The sequence below is a fragment of the Aethina tumida genome, chromosome 5 (assembly GCF_024364675.1).
Source record: "Aethina tumida isolate Nest 87 chromosome 5, icAetTumi1.1, whole genome shotgun sequence".
In the NCBI taxonomy this organism is placed as follows: domain Eukaryota; kingdom Metazoa; phylum Arthropoda; class Insecta; order Coleoptera; family Nitidulidae; genus Aethina; species Aethina tumida.
In genome coordinates, this window is record NC_065439.1 from 10,581,539 (window position 1) to 10,600,285 (window position 18,747).

Here is an 18,747-nt window from a genome sequence, read left to right on the forward strand (position 1 = left end):
AAACCTTTAGAAACTGTTTATCGCATAGTTATAAATTTCCGTCTGCGCCTATTTTAAACAACAAGGTTTCTTGTTCGGCTAACTAACTTGTAATTTATTCATTACTTATTAAAACTGTAATGACAAGGGGGACCGCAAAGTAATGTCGTCTCTATGCATGTTGATATTTGATTATCATTTGTCAGCTAATACTGTACCTCGATGGCATACTAAAGTCATTTTAAGGTTATTGTGACGCCTTTAAATAATTCAATATTAAGCATATTGGACCTTGTTAGTTTTTCAAGTTCCACAAGGGTGGTAACAGTTGCGACCAAAAATATTTACGATGTTTATCCAAGTGCATTAGACGTTCATAAATTCCAAAGATGGTTTCCATGTTTAAGAAGACCTTCTTCATTAGACAATGATATGCTAAGGGCAGAAGTGAAACCAAATCCATCCAAAGCTAGAAAGTATATAATAAGCACTGTGTCCATATTTTAACTAGCTTTAATGCTTCTTCTTTTCTATTGAAATTGTTTCCGTGTTTATGAGTTTCAATTGCTTCCCCAATTATGCTTATCTGCTTAGTGATTTTGGTGTGCTTAGTGATTTTACAGTGCTAGTTCAGCTACGGCAGACTTGTCTGATTGTCCTAGTTTGCAGTTTCGTTTGTGTTCCTTAATCTTAGTCCCTATTGAACGTTTTGTGGTACCGATGTATACTTTCCCGCAGGAGCATGGTATGCAGTATATCCCAGAAGCTGTTTGATGGTCTCTCCTATCTTTGGCAGATCTGAAACTATGTTCAATCTTCCTTGTTGGTATAAAAAGAGTAACGATGTTCTGTTTTAATAAGATTTTTCCAATTCGGTGACATTACATATATATGGAAGAAAAGCTTTATCAATCGTGGACTCACTTGTTCACACGTCCTTGTTCCTTAGCGAGGTGGTGTGTGGCACATATCTTTTTGGCTCGTTCGGTTAGTGTTTTGATGGTTAGATAGTTTATGTAGATACGGATCAGTGTGTGTAGGTTTTCGGTATAATGTATGGTCTAAATGTTCATCCACTCTTTTTAGTAGGACATCCAAAAAAGGTACTTGGTTCACCTCCAATTCCATTGTGAATTTGATATTATGTTGAGGTGTTTTAGAAACTGATCTTTTTTGTCAATGTTTCCATATCTCGATACCAATCCACCCAACGATACCAAACAAAAGATTTATGGTTGTCTCAGTCGCTTTTTGTTCAATAAAGAAGTTGGCGATAACTGGACTAAGAGGACTGCCTATTGCTAATCCTTCAGCCTGTTCGTAGAATTTGTTGTTCCAAATAAAATAGCTTTCAGCAAGGCACGTACGGAAAAGATTCACTATATCTGGAGGAAACATTTCTGATATTATGTTTAAGGACTCATTAACATGAATTGAAAAGTGATACTATGTAGAAACTGACCAGTCTATTTTCTACATCAAACCCAGAACTACTAACGATGAGTTAGAGTGGCTCATTATACCGTACGAAAAATGCTCTTCGTGTCTGGATGTTGTAAGAGATGGATGCACGACAAAGAGAGAAAAGTTTTGCCCGGTAGTAAGAATCCCTACTCTCAGAGACAATGCGCCGTGCTGGTTCGCGCCGGCGCACAATGTAAATTAATCTTTGCGAATGCATTTAGTAACTCTCCGTATGCGTAGGGATGTAGTTCGAGTTCTTCGGATGCTCCATTTAAATTCCGTAACTTTGTATAATTTTCAATCTGTAAAATGAAATATTTTTTGAGGGTATATCAAAAACAAAAATAAGTATTCTAAAAATAAACTACTTTTTTCAAAATAAAAATGTATCCCAAAAATTAAATAAAATATACTAAAAACAACGTCTGCGGAGACGAACCGCATGCTAAACGCAGCAAAACCAAATGATCCCCTCCAGTCAGTTTGGCCCGCCCACATAATTGCATGTATATCTTTCCTTTTTGTTTACAAAGGGGTATTGATGTTCCGTCTCAATATGCGAGTAGACACGCTCATCATTTTTGATACGGTATATGTGTATTTTGGATAGATCATATAAGCGAGGTGGAAGCGCTTCTGATTTGACTAATTAATTGTTTTTCAAGGTTTTTAGGAGGTTGATGTTTCTTAGCTCTCTCTGTGTTTGATCTTTAGGCAGTTCTCGATAGTTTATCAGGTCCAGCAGTTCTTCCATCTTGTTTTTGAATTCCTCAAATTTCATTTTCTATGATAATTTTATCCATGTTCAGAGTTTTAATAGTTCAGCACTCCATACTTGCAAGATTGCTTATCGGTGGCTCGGCTTTCGTTAGGATGATATAAGTTTCCATGCGGATTTCTTGGGCTACATTTTCTGGTAGTTCTAGTGGCAGTCTCAGTGTTTGTAATTATATCCTCTATCGGTACGAGGAGTAATGCCATCAGATGTCAACTTCTTTTTTTTTTTGGAATTAAGGGGAAATTTTAGAAACCCCTCTCCGGGTACCTATCCGAATATCATGACAAGACATGGGTTTACTGAACCAGAAGACGCAAGACAGGCAAAGATACCAGCCCCCTGTCAACTGGTGCGGAAAGAAAAAGAACAATTAAGGAAGATCGGATATCTTCCTGGGAAAGGATTGGAATTGCAGTTGGATCCGTTAGCTTCCCACTTCCACTGGCTTGTGGAGTAGTACATTACTGACTGTAATGTTTATGACTGTGCAGGATTTATCTATTGTTGGTGAGGTTTTGTGGTTCTCCCGTTGTTATTTATTAAATTTTTCAAATTTCCTTTTTTACTGTCCAGTTCTTCATTGATGCTCCTTTATAATTCCAACAAACGTTGACCAATAAACCCCAAAGGTCACGAAAGCAAGTTACACATATCGATTTGTTAATAACACTTAATGTATGATGAAATTCATTCATAATGACATTCATTAATACTTTTCCTTCTCGTATATAGTTAAATGTGTAGGCACAGGGAAATCCTTTCATAATTTCATGATAAAATATAATTTTCCTTCACGCAAACAGAACAATCGAAACAGAAGTCAACAATTATTACTTTGAAAGTGGCTCCTTCACAACTTAATTGACTTCTGGCTGAATTCCAACTCGTTTAATTCAAATTCATTCCCGTATTTTGAATAAACCATCTAGCATCCAGACATAAAACATTCCGGCTCCGTGGTCGACTGATGGTCGCGACACGTCGACCGAATTAATCGCGGTTCGGAGACGGGAATTTCGGCGACAATTCGTGTCTTGGTCAACTCTCCGACCTTCGTTCGGTAAGGCGGATGTGGAATTTGCACGTCCCTGATCGATTGTCATCCGTCGGATCTCCTCCCCCTCAGACAACATTATGCACAGTTATGCAGCAACAGATTGACCCCACGGGAGCTTTTCGATCGGTTCGACTTTTTCGCGAGGGGTGGAGGCGACCTACATCCGTCCTTCTCAACGTTGTCCGCGTTCGGTTCGCGGCTCCCCCACCCCGCGATCGATACGCGCCGCCGGAGAAGGACATTTCCACGCAGGAAGACCCCTGCCTCGATATGTGTGTGCGCTCACACAAACGGTTGTTACAATGAACGATAAAAGGATGAAATTCATCTTTGTTCTGAATTGGCCGGATTGTACTTATCCCAGCTGTGCTAATTTTGTTTTGCCCTTCAAATTGTCCTAGTTGTTTAGCAACATCCTTATAAACTTATAAACTTTTATATAATCTGTAATTGAACTTAAAAGTTCCCGGACCGAAACGGGACAACCGCTATCGGTAAACTTTTGTCTCTGACAACCAATAACGGCGGAACATTCGAACAATAAAGCACCAATTATCCGAACCTATCCAGATTAACAGGCATCAATTCGGCATCAATTGGAGGCCAGATCTAATTAGCCTCTTCCTTTGGCGTTTTGGAGTTGCGCCAGCCGCTCTCAATAATTCCCAATCGTCGCGTTTTCACGTTCTATCGGCTGCGCTTAAACTCGAGTCGAACCAACCACAATTAGCGATCCATTCAAAGCTAAAAAGATTAACCATAATTAGTTTTGATCGCGTGACCGAAAAAAAAACTGGGGGGAAATAGCATTCGATTCATTACGATTTCGATTGTTGTCGTTGGTAAAATTCCAGCAGAAGTAATTGAATTAAGTTCAGTCCTCCCGGTTTTCGGGGGTTTAAGACGTGCGCGTAAATTGCGCGAGACTCGCTTTCCCGTTAACGTGTCGGGCGCCGTTAATTGCTACCCTCTTGGCCGGGATGCTGATGCAGGGGTTCTCTAGAAGACTCTTTCGTTTAGGGTTTACTGCTGTCGAGTGTATAAATTGATTTTTTAAAAGAAAAATGTTTTTAGAAATGGGGATTTTTTATATTTACTAATTAACTTTAGAGTAACTTGTTCAAAATAACTTTCTCAAAAAGCTCAAAAGTTACTATTTTAGTTAAAAAAAATAAGATCTTGATTTTCTTTAAATTATATAGTTTGGATACCAATTTGGCTATTGGAATTTAATTTTTTTCAATTAATATTTTAAATACGAACGAATTTTCATAAAACTATAAAATGTATTTCAAAAAATAAATAAGATCATATTTTACTAACAATATGATTTGAATAAATATTTGGCTAAATAGTTATTTGCGAAATTGAAATAAAAAGTGCTAATTAGTTAAAAAAATGAACGAAATTTTGACCATATTGTATAATTTAATATCATGGATTTTGGTGGATGCGCAATATTCTTCTGCTGAATAAATATATTTTTGTATTTCATTTCATTGAATATGAAGGAATTTTTAAAAATTTTGAAATAAATCATTCTTTTACTATTTAATGTTTCAATTTCAACATTGTTTATAATTATTTTTATATCAGTAAATACATTTTTATTGATATTAAACCTCATAAAAACTATTTTTTGATAAAAAAATTTAATAATAGAGCAATGAAGCCATAAAAGAATTACAGATTTAATTAATAATTTATCGTTTGAGTTTTCATTTTTGATGCTTTTCTTTGAATTAATTTAATACTGCCATAATTAAAATCATATTTTTCTTTAAATTTTGTGGTTTGCGTAATAATTTAGCCAAAAGCCTATTTACAAAGTTAGTAAAAAGGATAATGAATTAAAAAAATTATCTTCGATTCGATTTTTGGCGAACATAAAATTTAAGATTTTGAATTATGGTGAATGCACAATTATTCTTGATTTCTTATTTAAAGTTTCAATTTCAACATTGTTTATAATTATTACTATACCAGTAAATAAATTTTTATTGATGTTAAACCTCATACAATGAAATCATAAAAGAATTACAGACTTAAATAATAATTTATCCTTCGAGTTTTCATTTTTGATGAGTTTTATTTGAATTAATATAATATTGTAATAATTATATTTTTCTTTAAATTATGTGGTTTGCGTAATAATTTAGATAGATGCCTATTTACAGATTTAGTAAAAAGGGTAATGATTTAATAAATTTATCTTCCGAATTTTGGCGAAGATAAAATTTACTATTTTGAATTTTGGTGAATGCGCAAATTATTCTTTTTTTATTTACTATTTTTAAATACGAACCAATTTTCAGGGAATAAATATTCTTTAAAATATTTTGAACAATTAGTAAATTTATTTATAATCATTACCTTGACAGAAAATAATTATTTTTTGAAATGAAACAAATCTAACTGCATATATGAAAAATTTATAATATTCTTTATTCTTTATTCACATTTTGCTATAAATTATTGATTATTGAAGCAGAAAAGTCCAAATTGGTTGTTATATTAAATTTTAATAGAATTAATGTTGGTTATAAAGCAGTAATTTTTATTTCTGGAGTATATATCAGTTTATCTATTAATTTTATTAAATTATAATTTCCTTAAAAACGAACGTACTATCAAAGGAGTTTTTTTAATGTTTGTAATAAGTCACTTCTTTACTGTAGGGAACTGGACAGTAAATAAAAACTTTTTGAAATTAAATTTCTATATTTAACGGCAATTAACACAAAAATATTTATCGAGTTTGTAGCGAGATTAAAAACTAACATTTTTTTATTTAAATTACATAGTTCAAGAAACAATTTAGTCAAATAACAATTACAGAAGTTGGAATAAAATAGATTAATTAATAGAAAGAAAAATTTGAGTTTTGACGGATGCGCCAGAAATATTAATTAAATTTTTCAATCAAATTTATCTTGTCACGAGTATGAACTACAAAAGCCAACTCTCGAAACAATAAAGCAAAAGAATAAAACACAAATCCTCGTCTCGTCTCGTTCCGTTTCTTATCAGATTTAATAAAGTAAAGTCGGTTTACAAAACGTTCCGCTTCCAAACCCTTGAATAAATAACTTAAACCGACAAAATAAAACCGAGTCGTGCGGAGGTTACTTTTAACACAAATCCGTCCATCGACTTCAATCAACACGTGAAGACGGCAAAAAATTACGTAACGAGTGGGTGGTTGCGTCAAATGGTGGATGTAGGAAGCTTTTGCGAGGTGGCAGCTGCGGGGGCGTCGGATCAAACAACCGCCCCCGATTTCTGCGAACGACACGTCCCGTGGAACTGATTAATCGCCTAATTGCCACACTCACGTCGAATGTCATGATATTTACCTTCCTATTTTTAAAATTGTGTAGTTAAGATTTTACGGTGAATGGATTTAATTGGTCGCACATATAAAAGGTGTAATCTAAAATCCGCTTCGTTTCGAATTTGCATTTTGATACGTGTTGGAATAAAAGTTGTGCATTTGCGAAGCGACCAGTTTTATCTTTGCTGTGCTTAATTAATATGCATGAGTGTTGTTGCCGCGGTTTACGTCGAGAACAAGTTTATTTATTAATTTTGCAGTTTTCGTGCTTTCGTAAATTGCATAAAATTATATTGCAATTTTGAAGTTTAATGTAAATTATTTCAGACATTAATTTCATTACTGTGGTGTATTAATCGATCTACATTCAGTAATAGAAAATATAATATTAGGGGGCCTGTCGTTTCTGCCCAGGTTGATATTTGATTGTCATTTGTCATCTCCAAGGGTTGAAAAATTTTATGAGGATAGTTTGGAATAATAAAGAGTGGATTCGAATTTCCATTGTCTTAATAGTTTTATTTTATAGAGTTGAATCTTTAATCAATTCAAGTAACAAATTTAGAGGAAGTTTGAATTTTGTCTATATGTATTAATGTTTAACAATGGTGACGTACTGTTTTGATGAGGAGAATCTGTCGTATATAAAAACATTTTTATAGATCAATATTTCACCACTATCAAATATTTACCGATAAAGACCCGATTACAAGAAAAAACTCTGTTATTAGCTGCGATCATGGACTACTTGGAGTGATCTCTAGGTATCTCCAGATTGGTAATAAATTCTCCCTATAGATTTAATCGCCTCGTCAGTGATTGCGAACATATTTATGGAATGGTTCGAAGAAGAAATCATTGACACGTTGGTGATAATTTCATAACTTGGAATAAAGGAATGAGGAAACTAAACATTTCTCAAATATATCAAACAGACCAGGTTGGAAACGGAAAAAGGTAAAATAATTCCATTCTTATAGATACACGTATCCAGAAACAAGGAAATAGACTCAGCTTTCAGAATACCGAAAGCAAGCACTCATTGGACAATACTTTCTCTAAAATTAACACATCACGATAAGTAAAACGCCTGATTCTGTGACCAAAGTATGCAAATCATAAAATAAGGATACATAGGATAACTTACACGAAAATCTATCCTACCTCTAATCTACTTACATGACACTGAAGGTCCACCAAAATATGTGGATAACTTCCAAGTCTATGTCCATTATGTATTCAATCAGTGATTAGTCCGGAAGCATTGCTGGTCTTGGCAACAAGTATACATCATAACACTTCAAAGTAACCTTCACAATATTAGGTCGGGCATTCTGTTGGAAAACTGAATCTTGAAGGGTCTTAAGGTAAAGCAAGAAATGGAGTTTCACAATTTCCTTAGAGTGTAAATTATTTCTAATGGAAATTAAATTAAACGATGTAATAATGTATTTGCATGGTAAGAAGTCTTCCTTGTTGTCTAAACTATTCGTTGTTCTTCTTCAGTCTAAACTCTCTAACAACTCCAGACAGTACTATAACACTGGTTTATCTATTTGGCTGTTTCAATAAATTCAAAAACTGCCTCTTTTAAGCTAATAATACGACCATTATCGAACTCAATTACATGACTAAAATTTGCCCGTCCTCATATTAAATATAATTGAAATAAATAACAGAATCATTTAAACTCAAAAAAAAAAAAAAAATGAATTGAATATGAATATTGTATAAAGCACAAAAATCTTTCCAAATCAAATCATGTTTTGTCCTCACATACCAATACACAAAATTTTGTTAAAATTGAAACACTGGCACATTCGCCAAAACTCGTGCCCTTCGCTTCCGCCTTTCATATTAAAATTTGCTCCACATACGCAATGGAGCATTTGACAATAAATCAAATCACTTGATCAATTTCCTCTTCCACTGGAACTGTGTTTCCGTTTCGTGCGTGGGCTTCAAACGCCACCCTCCCTCAAAACTGCAACCGTGGGCGATGCCAAAACACAAAACGATTCCAATCCAATCCAATCAGTATTAATTGCTTGCGACAAAACGCGAATTAAATGAATTACAACAATTTAGTTTGCGAGCTACTGAAACGTTACTTTTCAGTGACACGGGAACAAAAACGGGCTTTCATCGAGTTTCGAAACGTGAATTAAACACGAACGCGGAGTTAATTTGCAACGTGGTAAAAAGGCCGACGCGGTCGGACGCATGAATAAATTAACCTATGACCGGAGGGCGTTGCAACTGATTAAAATTCACATCGTGATTATGGGGAAAACGTTCAAACTACAAAAAAAACTTTGCTTTTTGTGCTTTTGTACGTTTTTATAGCGAATAATTTAATAATGTTTAAAATAGAATTGTCGTGTACGCCAAAATTGAAACATGCTGTTGTGCACAGACGCATTCACCAAAAGTTTAACATAAAATGCGATCTGGTTTCAATCTCACCACGATTTTATATTTTGATGCCACTGACATATGAATACTTTCATTAGATACATTTTTCCCCACTAATAAAAATGAATATAATTATTATTCATTTTATTTATAAAATTATTTGTTAATTTATTAATTACTTTGATAACACGAACCATGATTTACTACAAAAATAACGAGTTATCAGGAGTTATTAACTAAAATATTTACGTAGAAAGTTATAAATTATAAATATGCTTTAAAATAGACGTTACAAAAGATACTACTAAAGTACACTACTTATCAAAAGTAGTATTTTGAAACCTATTAATTATTATTATTTTTATTATGTATTATATTATGTAATTTATTTTTTTATGCAAAAAAGTTAGTGATATGTGTTTTTTTATTTCAAAAAAAGCTACCATTCCAGACCAGTAACGAAGTATAACTATTATCATTTTACGGATTGTCTTTAAAACACCCTTAGTAAAATAATATATCGATAATCAATCGATAATTGGTTTTACAATTGTTGCGATCAGGGAATGCCCTTGGGATTTAAGACATCGTAAAGGAAAAATCTGGAGGAAATTACCTGAGATAAGAGAAATTCGACTTTTTAAGATTGTGCCAAATATTTAGTTCGAGTTATTAAAATATCCGAGTAATCGAAGTTCGAGTTATCAAGTAAAAATTACACATAATTTTCACCCTTAACGCCATTGTCAACCAATTTGTTTCGATTTATCGATTTATTATAAAAATATATTATTATATTTTATGTTATAATTTTATTTTATGTATAAATTTTTACTAAATATTATTTTTTTTTTAATTCTTAAAGATTGTTAAATGGCAAATCTTATTATCAAATTTTATTAAATAATTATTCTTTTAATTATTGATAATTAATTATATTATTTTTAAAATATGGTAAATTATCAATTATTTCACAATAACATATTTAAAATTTTAAGAACTAAATAAATAAATAATTAAATATTACTAATTATAATTTTCTAATTATTGATTTAAGATTCTTATTAAATTTTATTATATTTAATTATTTATTTAATATGATTGTAATAAATTATTAAAAAAATATTTATTATATTTTTATTAGATAAAACATTTCACTATTTGATTAAATCTACTTAAATTATATGTTGTTATATTTAATTTGTAAATATAATCTTCAACATTTTATTAAATTTTATTAATTAATACATCTATTTTTAGCAAATATATCAATTATTTCACAATAATATTTGAATGTATCTATTATTTCATAATATTTTTAAATTTTACGTACTTTTTTTTTAAACTTATTATTAAACTATTCACAAATAATTATTGCATACATGAATATTTCTATATTGACGAGTGTACGAGTTGTCTTAACATACAATCATATTTTTAAATTGCCATATAAATCTTATTTGTGATTCTTTAAAATCCATTGATTGAAACAAATCTAGTCGAAGCATAAATTGTTACATTTAACCCATTTGTTACAAAACCCTTAAAAGTATCCCCCCATGAATCTTGCACAGCAAAACGTCGAACACGGTAGAAAAAAACAGATGTTTTGCGCGTCCACAATGATCAAACACGTAGATCCACATCGTAAAAACGTGAACAAAAATAAAACAGCCGTCCCGAAGTTTTACGATCATATCCATCTTAGTCAAGATAACGTCGAATTGGAACGGGGGCATTCTACGTGACCGTACCAGTTTTCGATTAACTCTGAATGATACGGACGTCAAATGTAAAACTGGTGATCTGATTAGCGGTTTCGGCGGTCGGAAAACAATTCGCAATTCGGATCGTCGATTATATCCGCATTTGTTGCATCATCCTTTCAAAATCGTGCAACACGTGCCTGGATTCGGGGGGCAAAGGGCGCCCATAAATCTTCGCGTATTACTTTTGCAAAGACGCGCGATTTATCCGACTCGAGATTAATGTTCCACGTACGGTGAAGGAAAAAAAACTCTAGCGCGGGCATTAATCCATTCGTGAGGGAGCGATGGCTTCTCTCCCGCCGATACTATCTGGACTGTTTCGGTTGGAACAAGAGTGGGAATCCGGGACTGTTGCCATGGCACCGAAACACACGTAATCGGGAATTGGGACGCGAGAATCATAAAGCGGCCACTTTATGGCCGCGGCACTTTTTGCCGCCGATAACGTGCCGCCTCCGCATCGCTTCTTTCTCCAGTCTTTCGCATAATGTTTACTTATGGTATTTCAAATTTTCTTTTCATTTTTAACTACCAGACTACTAATTAAATAATTTTATTTAAGGTGTATATATATATGTATATATATATATGGAACTCAAATAAAGTATTGGACAATATTAGAACGACTTTTTTTTATTTAAATACTAAACAATATATACTTACCAGGCTAATTTCCATTAAATAATAAAACACACATATATAAATTTCGTTATTTATTGACGAAACAATTCACGATAACGATTTCATAAAAAAATAAAACCAGCAAATTATCAATTTTAATCGCCATAATATCATAAAAATTAAAAAAAAATAGTAATTCCAACATAAATGGCCCAGTATTTAATGTTTCGTCCAGTATACCGTATTGGCTATAACATATTTTTGACATAGACGAGATTATATTGGAAATTAATTCCTCGTCTAAATAACGACAACAAAACAAAATTGTTCCAAACATTTTTGATTTGTTCAAACAAATTTGCTTTATTTGTGATATAATTTGCCCTAATCTTCTCGTCCACAATCTCCCACAAGTTTTCTAATGAATTAAGATCGTGAAATTGAGCTGGCCATATTAAAACATTGATTTTGTGTTGAACAATCTTGGCAGTTTGTTGGGGTCATTGTCATGCTGAAATATTATTTTTAACGGCATTGGCCATTCACAATAGGGTAGCTTGACATCTTCTAATATGTGTCGATACACAAAAAGATGCACTTTGCCTTCTATTTTGTGAATCGAGCCCATACCGTAACAACTCCAGGTCATAACACTGCTATCTGCTCGTTTAATAGTTGTAACATATTTTGGATAAAGTTGACTGTTTTTAGGGTCAGGAACAACCTGGCCACCATCACCGAAAATATTAAACTTTGATTTGTCCGAAAATATTCCACTTCCACTTGAAACTAAACGCAAAAATATATAGTTAGAGTAGATTTTTTCAAATAATTATTATTATAAAAATAATTATAAATATCCAGTTCTAAACCTGTCCAAATTTAATATATTAGTTGAAAAATTGTAAATTGCATTTTGTCAGCCTGTCTATTTAATAAAATTAAGCCGAAATCTTCTAAATTTTTTTTGGAAATATAATAATTTAATAACAAGAAAAATTATAGTGAATTAGGTGCACGGATGTCACTCAAAATGCATTTTTTTACATTCACATTTGGACTCTTTCCCAGAAAACCTGGGTGCGAAAACAAGGAAAATGTTTTCATCAAGATTGAATAAAAGTTGAAAGAAATTATCAAGAATTTTGAAACAAAAGTATTCTGGGAGATTATTGGTGGACTGGTGAAATAAACCCACAGAAATTCAAACGGAAAAATACACTGCCATTCACTTTTGAAATTTCTTTTAATTGTAAATAAATTAACGGTTTTTATTAGAAACGTACGAAATCATGATATTTCATATTTCACAAACCTGACGTGATAGAGAAAAAACAGTTACAGATTCAAATTCAGCGCTTCAACTTACCTTACAACACTGTTTGGTTGATCCAGTCCAAAACCTTGTATATCAGTGTTTAGAAATTAAATATTAATTGGGAATTAATAAATATAACAATTTATGTAGTATATATTAAGAAATTAAGTGTCACAGTTTAAACTAGAGAAGATTTCTTCAAATAGTGTGTAAACTGTTTTTATTAATAAAAGTTTAAAAACTTATTTTAAGCTTTAAACTTTGAAATATATAATTATAGAATAATTATTATTTAATAAAATTTAAAATTAATATTAATAATATTAATATTATAATATAAAATTAATATAGTAAACCATTTATAGATTTTTTCAAATAGTTTATGAACTGTTTTGGGGCTACTTTTCGGGATTTGGAATGGGTTCCCTTTTTGACTTGAGAGTTATTTTGTATAATATTAAGAAACAATATGGTACTGTATTCAGACAAAAATATGCTACTAAAACATTATTTTCAACAAGATAATGACCCGAAGCTTCTAAATTGAAGCAGTGGCTTTTAAGGAAAAAAATAATCTTATGAACTGGCCATATCAATTTCCCTGACTAAACTTTATTGAAAACTTATGGGAGATAGTGAACAACAAAAAAGACAAAGAATATAGTAATCAGCAAGATTTTTTCATGGTTCTGCAAGTGTCCTGGCAAAATATGGATCCAAATATTATTGGTCATCTGTTGCTTTCCATTTAAAAAATGTGTTTAAAATATTACAATATATTAGTGTAGAAATTACAAATTATTTGTAATTGGTATTTTAATATAGTAGTGTAGTGTAGTGTAAAGTTGCTCTACTTTTTGCTTGCCCAAAACAAATAATCATCAGTAAAATTAAACTCTTTATTTTTTTTATTGTTTAACTATGTAATTGTTAAATTTATAAAGGCGACTTAATTTTCAATAAACATTTTTTTAAACATAATAATCAGAACAAAAATTATACCAATACTGTATATTATTGTAAAATAATGCACACATTTACCAAATTAACAAAAATAACCAAAAAAAAAAAATTGTTTTAAAATTCAATAATTTTAAACATTTAAAAATTTAAAAATATTTAAATTTAAAAAGATTTATGATTTACATATTTGTCTAAATAATAAAATTCGCGTATTCGCCAAAAATAAGTGTATGAATAACATTTAATATACTCTTTATAATCCAACTAGTTTTCCTCGATTGTATTATATGTATGATTATAATTAATAAAAATTTAAAACATAGTAAAATATATCGCTAGAAAAGTACATTTGCCACAAGTGAGACGAATATTTTATTAAAATTTATAATAACATTTTTGAAACATGACAGTTTACAATATTTTAGAGTTATTTTACTGCTTTATTAATAGTGAAAATCGAAAGAAGTAGTAAAATATCTAAATCAATAACGACCTAAAAACCCAATACCTCTACCAAAGTTTTAAAAAACCTCAATCGGCAAGTCTTGAAAGTTTAAAATTTAAATTTTAAACAACCCCTGAAGTGGAACACTGGCAAGTGACACTTTTAACGTAGATTCCTGCAGTTTCGTGTAAACACTCTTGTCTGGGCTCCTGCACTATTAAGCCGGTGAATTTTTTATTTTACGCCCGGGCCCGTCGTAAAGAAGTTGTGACGGGCGACGGAATCGAGACCCCATCCATACATAAATAAACGCCCGGATCCCTTTAATAATTTACAGGGCGACTCGCAATCCCGGCTATAAGCCGATTTTCGTTGCGGCTTCGCCGAAAATGGATCCATCACTGAACGCTAAGGGCCTAACTAGATTTCAACCCCCAAGATACAAGAAAACCTTGTGTAAAACTTAACATTTCGTTATTCTAGTTGTCGGCTTGTTTGTCTAGCTTGTACGGAACTTTAGTATTGTTAGTGGATGCATTATTAAGTGCAAGTAAACAATGGCGACGTCTGGAAGACAGATTTATCAGCGACCAACCATTATCATTGTTCTAAAACTTAATATTTCTTGCAACGAAGCGCATCTTTTAAAATCTGAGCAACAGGATCTTTCTTTGACGATGGTAAAACGACAATCATATTTGTTGTTCCTTTATCGGGTGCGTTTTAAGACGCCGGTTTCTATGGTTAACTGCCTGGAAATGGAAACACTAGCGACTAGCTCTTTTTATTGTCGAGGCGCTATTAGTCTCATAAAAGTTTCTATTACGAAAGTTTCATCATACACACAAAAAGTTACAAAAGTGGTGCGGTTTTGTAGTTTTTAAACTTTTATATGTGAATAAAACTAAAGCTGTTTTTATTTGTTTGCAGAAACAAAACAAGAACTTGAAGATCTCATGGCCGAAATCAAGAAAACTGCCAATAAAGTACGCGGTAAACTGAAGGGTAAGTATTCCCCAGTCTCATTTATAATTACAACCTGTTTTTCAACCCACCCGCAAAACGTAAACTTAATAAGTCCCCGATAATTCGTTTTGCGGGGTATCGGGGAAACACGGCGGTGGCGTCGAGTCATTTAACGGCAAATTGAGTTACTTTGACGTCGAGCGAATTGCAAATTGATGCCTACGAACTTCGAGGATGCAATATAACTTATTAGCTACTAATTTTGCTGTAACTCACCCACAGGGATAGAACAAAACATAGAACAAGAAGAACAAACAAACAAATCGTCCGCCGATCTGCGGATACGAAAAACGCAACACTCGACGCTGTCCAGGAAATTCGTGGAGGTGATGACGGAGTACAATCGGACGCAGACCGACTACAGGGAACGGTGTAAAGGCAGGATACAGCGTCAGCTCGAAATCAGTGAGTTCCTGGGAAAACTTCCGAGTTTTATCAATCTGACAACATTATTTATATTGTATGGGAATTCCTCGATGTCAACTTTGTCTTTTAAACGTTTACTAGTGCTGAAAACATGTCACAAATGATGTCTTTTAAGATAATAAACAAAAATCAACAGTAGTAAATGGTTAAACATCACAGTGGTTGTCGGGGATTCCCTTCGATTAAATACCAGTGTAATATACTAAAAATGGTGATTTTAATGAAAAATCAGCCGGTAGGACGACGACGAACGAGGAACTGGAAGAAATGCTGGAGCAAGGGAATCCGGCGGTGTTTACGCAAGGCGTAAGTCGTAATTTTGATATTTCGCCATAGGAATTAAATCATACTTGTTTGTTGTCGTACAGATTATCATGGAAACGCAACAGGCGAAACAAACGTTGGCGGACATCGAGGCTAGACACGCGGATATCATCAAGTTAGAAAATTCGATCAGAGAATTGCACGACATGTTCATGGACATGGCGATGCTGGTCGAAAATCAGGTACGAAAGGATTTATACTCTTTATTAGGTTTAGTTAATTATCGACAAAATTGTTTTGGAACAAAACCGGTTTTGTTTCGGGTGAACTAATCCGATATAATTCGCGTTCACTTGTATGATTTTGAAAATTTTCTTAAATTCACTAAGTATTTTACTTTTTAAAATTTTTCTGTTTACAAATTATTCCAAAATATTTTATCTATAGTATAAGACGTTACATTTAATTTTCAAAAGCGCAAAAGTCAGATTAATTATGATGTATTATTAATTTTTAAATTATCAAGATTTTTAATAAATTTTATTAAACATTATTATTATTATATTATTTTTGATGATTATCCGATACTTTTTTAATTTCTCGATGATATTTTAATCAGCAATAATATTTTAATTAATTTTCAAGGATTTAATATTATTTTTTAATATTATGATCAATTACAACTGTTCACAAAATATTTGAAGAAATTTCGATATTCTTATTAAATTTTACCCAACATTAATAATTTTTATAATTTTGATAATTATACGACATATTTTTAATTTGACAAAGATGTCATATTCTGTTTTACAAATCATGTGACATTTTTAAAAAAAATTATTAATTATTTTACAGTAATATTTTAATTAATTTTCAAGGATTTCAAATTATTTTTTAATGTTGTGAATTAATTAAAACTGTTTACAAATCAATTTGAAGAAATCTGCCCTGTTTATTTAATTTCTAAATATAATTTTTAATATTTTTATTAAATTTTATCCAACATTAATAATTTTTATAATTTTGATGATTAATTATACGATATATTTTTAATGTAACGAAGATATCATATTTTGTTTTTCAAATTATGTAACATTTTTAAAATTTTTATTAATTTCACCTTTTCACAAGCTAAAGGAAATCTAATTTAAATTATTACTTTTAATTTATAAATAATAATTTTATTTTTTAAAATTTATTTATTATCTATTAGTTTTTGACTGCTGTACACTTTTTTATATTGGCTAGTAATATTTTTAAATTTTCAATAATGTAACTGATTAATTACGTCTGTTCATAAACTAGTTCACTAATTCAGATATTATTTTGTGATATTAGCACTTTTGCTAATTTTAATTTGTGAATGTATGCTCGTAACTTTTTAAGAGCACACATTCATGGTAAGAACTTTTTTGAGTATATTGAATAAGTAATGTATTTGTTATTTAAAATTATATGTCTAATTTCCTAAAATTATTATTTTATTGATTAAAAATACATTAATACAAATTATAATTTAAAATATATTTACATTATTTATTAAAATATAGTTTATCTCAGAAAATTGAATATTAAAAAATAAAAATATTGAAGAAATTGATAAACGTATAATAATTAAAAATGTTTTATTACTATTCATGAGATAATCTATTCTATTAATTTAGTTCAAAGCAAAATCATGATGCCAAAAAATAATTTATTTTGTATTCTTACCATGATTTTGTTTGTTTTTATTAAAAATTTAACAATTAGAAATGCCAGAGTAGTACAATAGAGGAAAAATCTTCTGTTGCCAAAAAAGTTCAGGAAACCCAGCGGTGTTTTAAATGCATGCAACCGTTTAAAATAATGTAAATAATTATCTAAAAATGAATATAAAACCATTATATAACTTTCCTTTCGATCTAAATTCTTACAATTAATTTTTAATATATTAAACTAAATAAAACGACTAACCATCTTGAAGAATGCATGCGACAACTTTAAACTACACTAAACATTTTCTTTTTCTGTGACTAACCCATAACTTTTTTTGACCCCGCTGGGTTAACAATTTAGGGCGAAATGATCGACCGTATCGAGTACCACGTCGAGCACGCGGTCGACTATGTCCAAACGGCGACGCAAGACACCAAAAAGGCATTAAAATACCAAAGCAAAGCGCGACGGGTGAGTTCGATCCCCCATTTATTAATTTTAGTCACTCTAGTTGTAAGTCGTACCGCCGGTGTTTTCTGCTTTTAATTTTTTTTTGTTTTTTTGTTTTATTTTATCCCCTCACCCCTTAATCCCTTATCCATTCTTATATGCTGTTTGTGTGGCTTTTGCACTGGACCCGCGGTTTACTGACGACTAACTACTGTTGTGCCTTTTGTCACTGTCTGTTTTTGTGGTTTCTCTAATTGGGTACTAAATGTTTTTTTTACTGTACATATAACTGTGTTTGGTTGGTTGCTCTATCTACTCTCATTCTGTCTCTCTGTCTGTGTTTTGATGTTCTCCTTATCCCATCCCGAACTTCCCAATTCCCCATCAAAAAACAGGGCGAACTGATAGACAGGGTGGAATACCACGTGGCCTCAGCGGCCGACCACGTGAAATCGGGTCAGGGTGAGCTGCACCAGGCGCAGCAGTACCAGAGCAAGGCCAGGAAGGTAGGTCTCATTCGATATCCGCCACCACCTCCAATCTCTCTGATCCGGGCCGTTCCCATCATTTTATTCTTTGGATGTCGCACACACACAAAACTATTTTGAATGTCGCGCCCTTGATGAAGTTGATGAGTTCAGGAAAGTCAATTAAAAGTTTTTAATTGTGAGGCTTTCATTAAGTCTGAACGGAACTGCAAGAACGGAAGGGAATTATATATTCCATAATTAAAATGTTTT

At 31.8% G+C, this 18,747-nt stretch overlaps 1 protein-coding gene across 9 annotated transcripts in view; it reads left to right on the plus strand.

Annotated features, from left to right (window-relative positions):
• LOC109595958 (syntaxin-1A) overlaps window positions 1-18,747 on the plus strand; it is a 40,301-nt gene that overhangs the window by 13,498 nt on the left and 8,056 nt on the right. For 6 of the 9 annotated variants that reach the window (XR_002191340.2, XR_007548186.1, XR_007548187.1 and 3 more), the window contains exons 4-8: window positions 15,074-15,148; window positions 15,392-15,574; window positions 15,828-15,901; window positions 15,964-16,101; window positions 17,918-18,028. Coding sequence is in view for 5 of the 9 variants with exons in the window: in XM_020011397.2 (XP_019866956.1) it covers window positions 15,074-15,148; window positions 15,392-15,574; window positions 15,828-15,901; window positions 15,964-16,101; window positions 17,918-18,028 (581 nt within the window). In the remaining 4 variants the exon portion in view is untranslated. Of the gene's footprint in view, window positions 1-15,073; window positions 15,149-15,391; window positions 15,575-15,827; window positions 15,902-15,963; window positions 16,102-17,917; window positions 18,029-18,402; window positions 18,514-18,747 lie in introns of all 9 variants that reach the window. The other 3 variants (XR_007548185.1, XM_049968149.1, XM_049968150.1) reach the window with 1 other exon arrangement.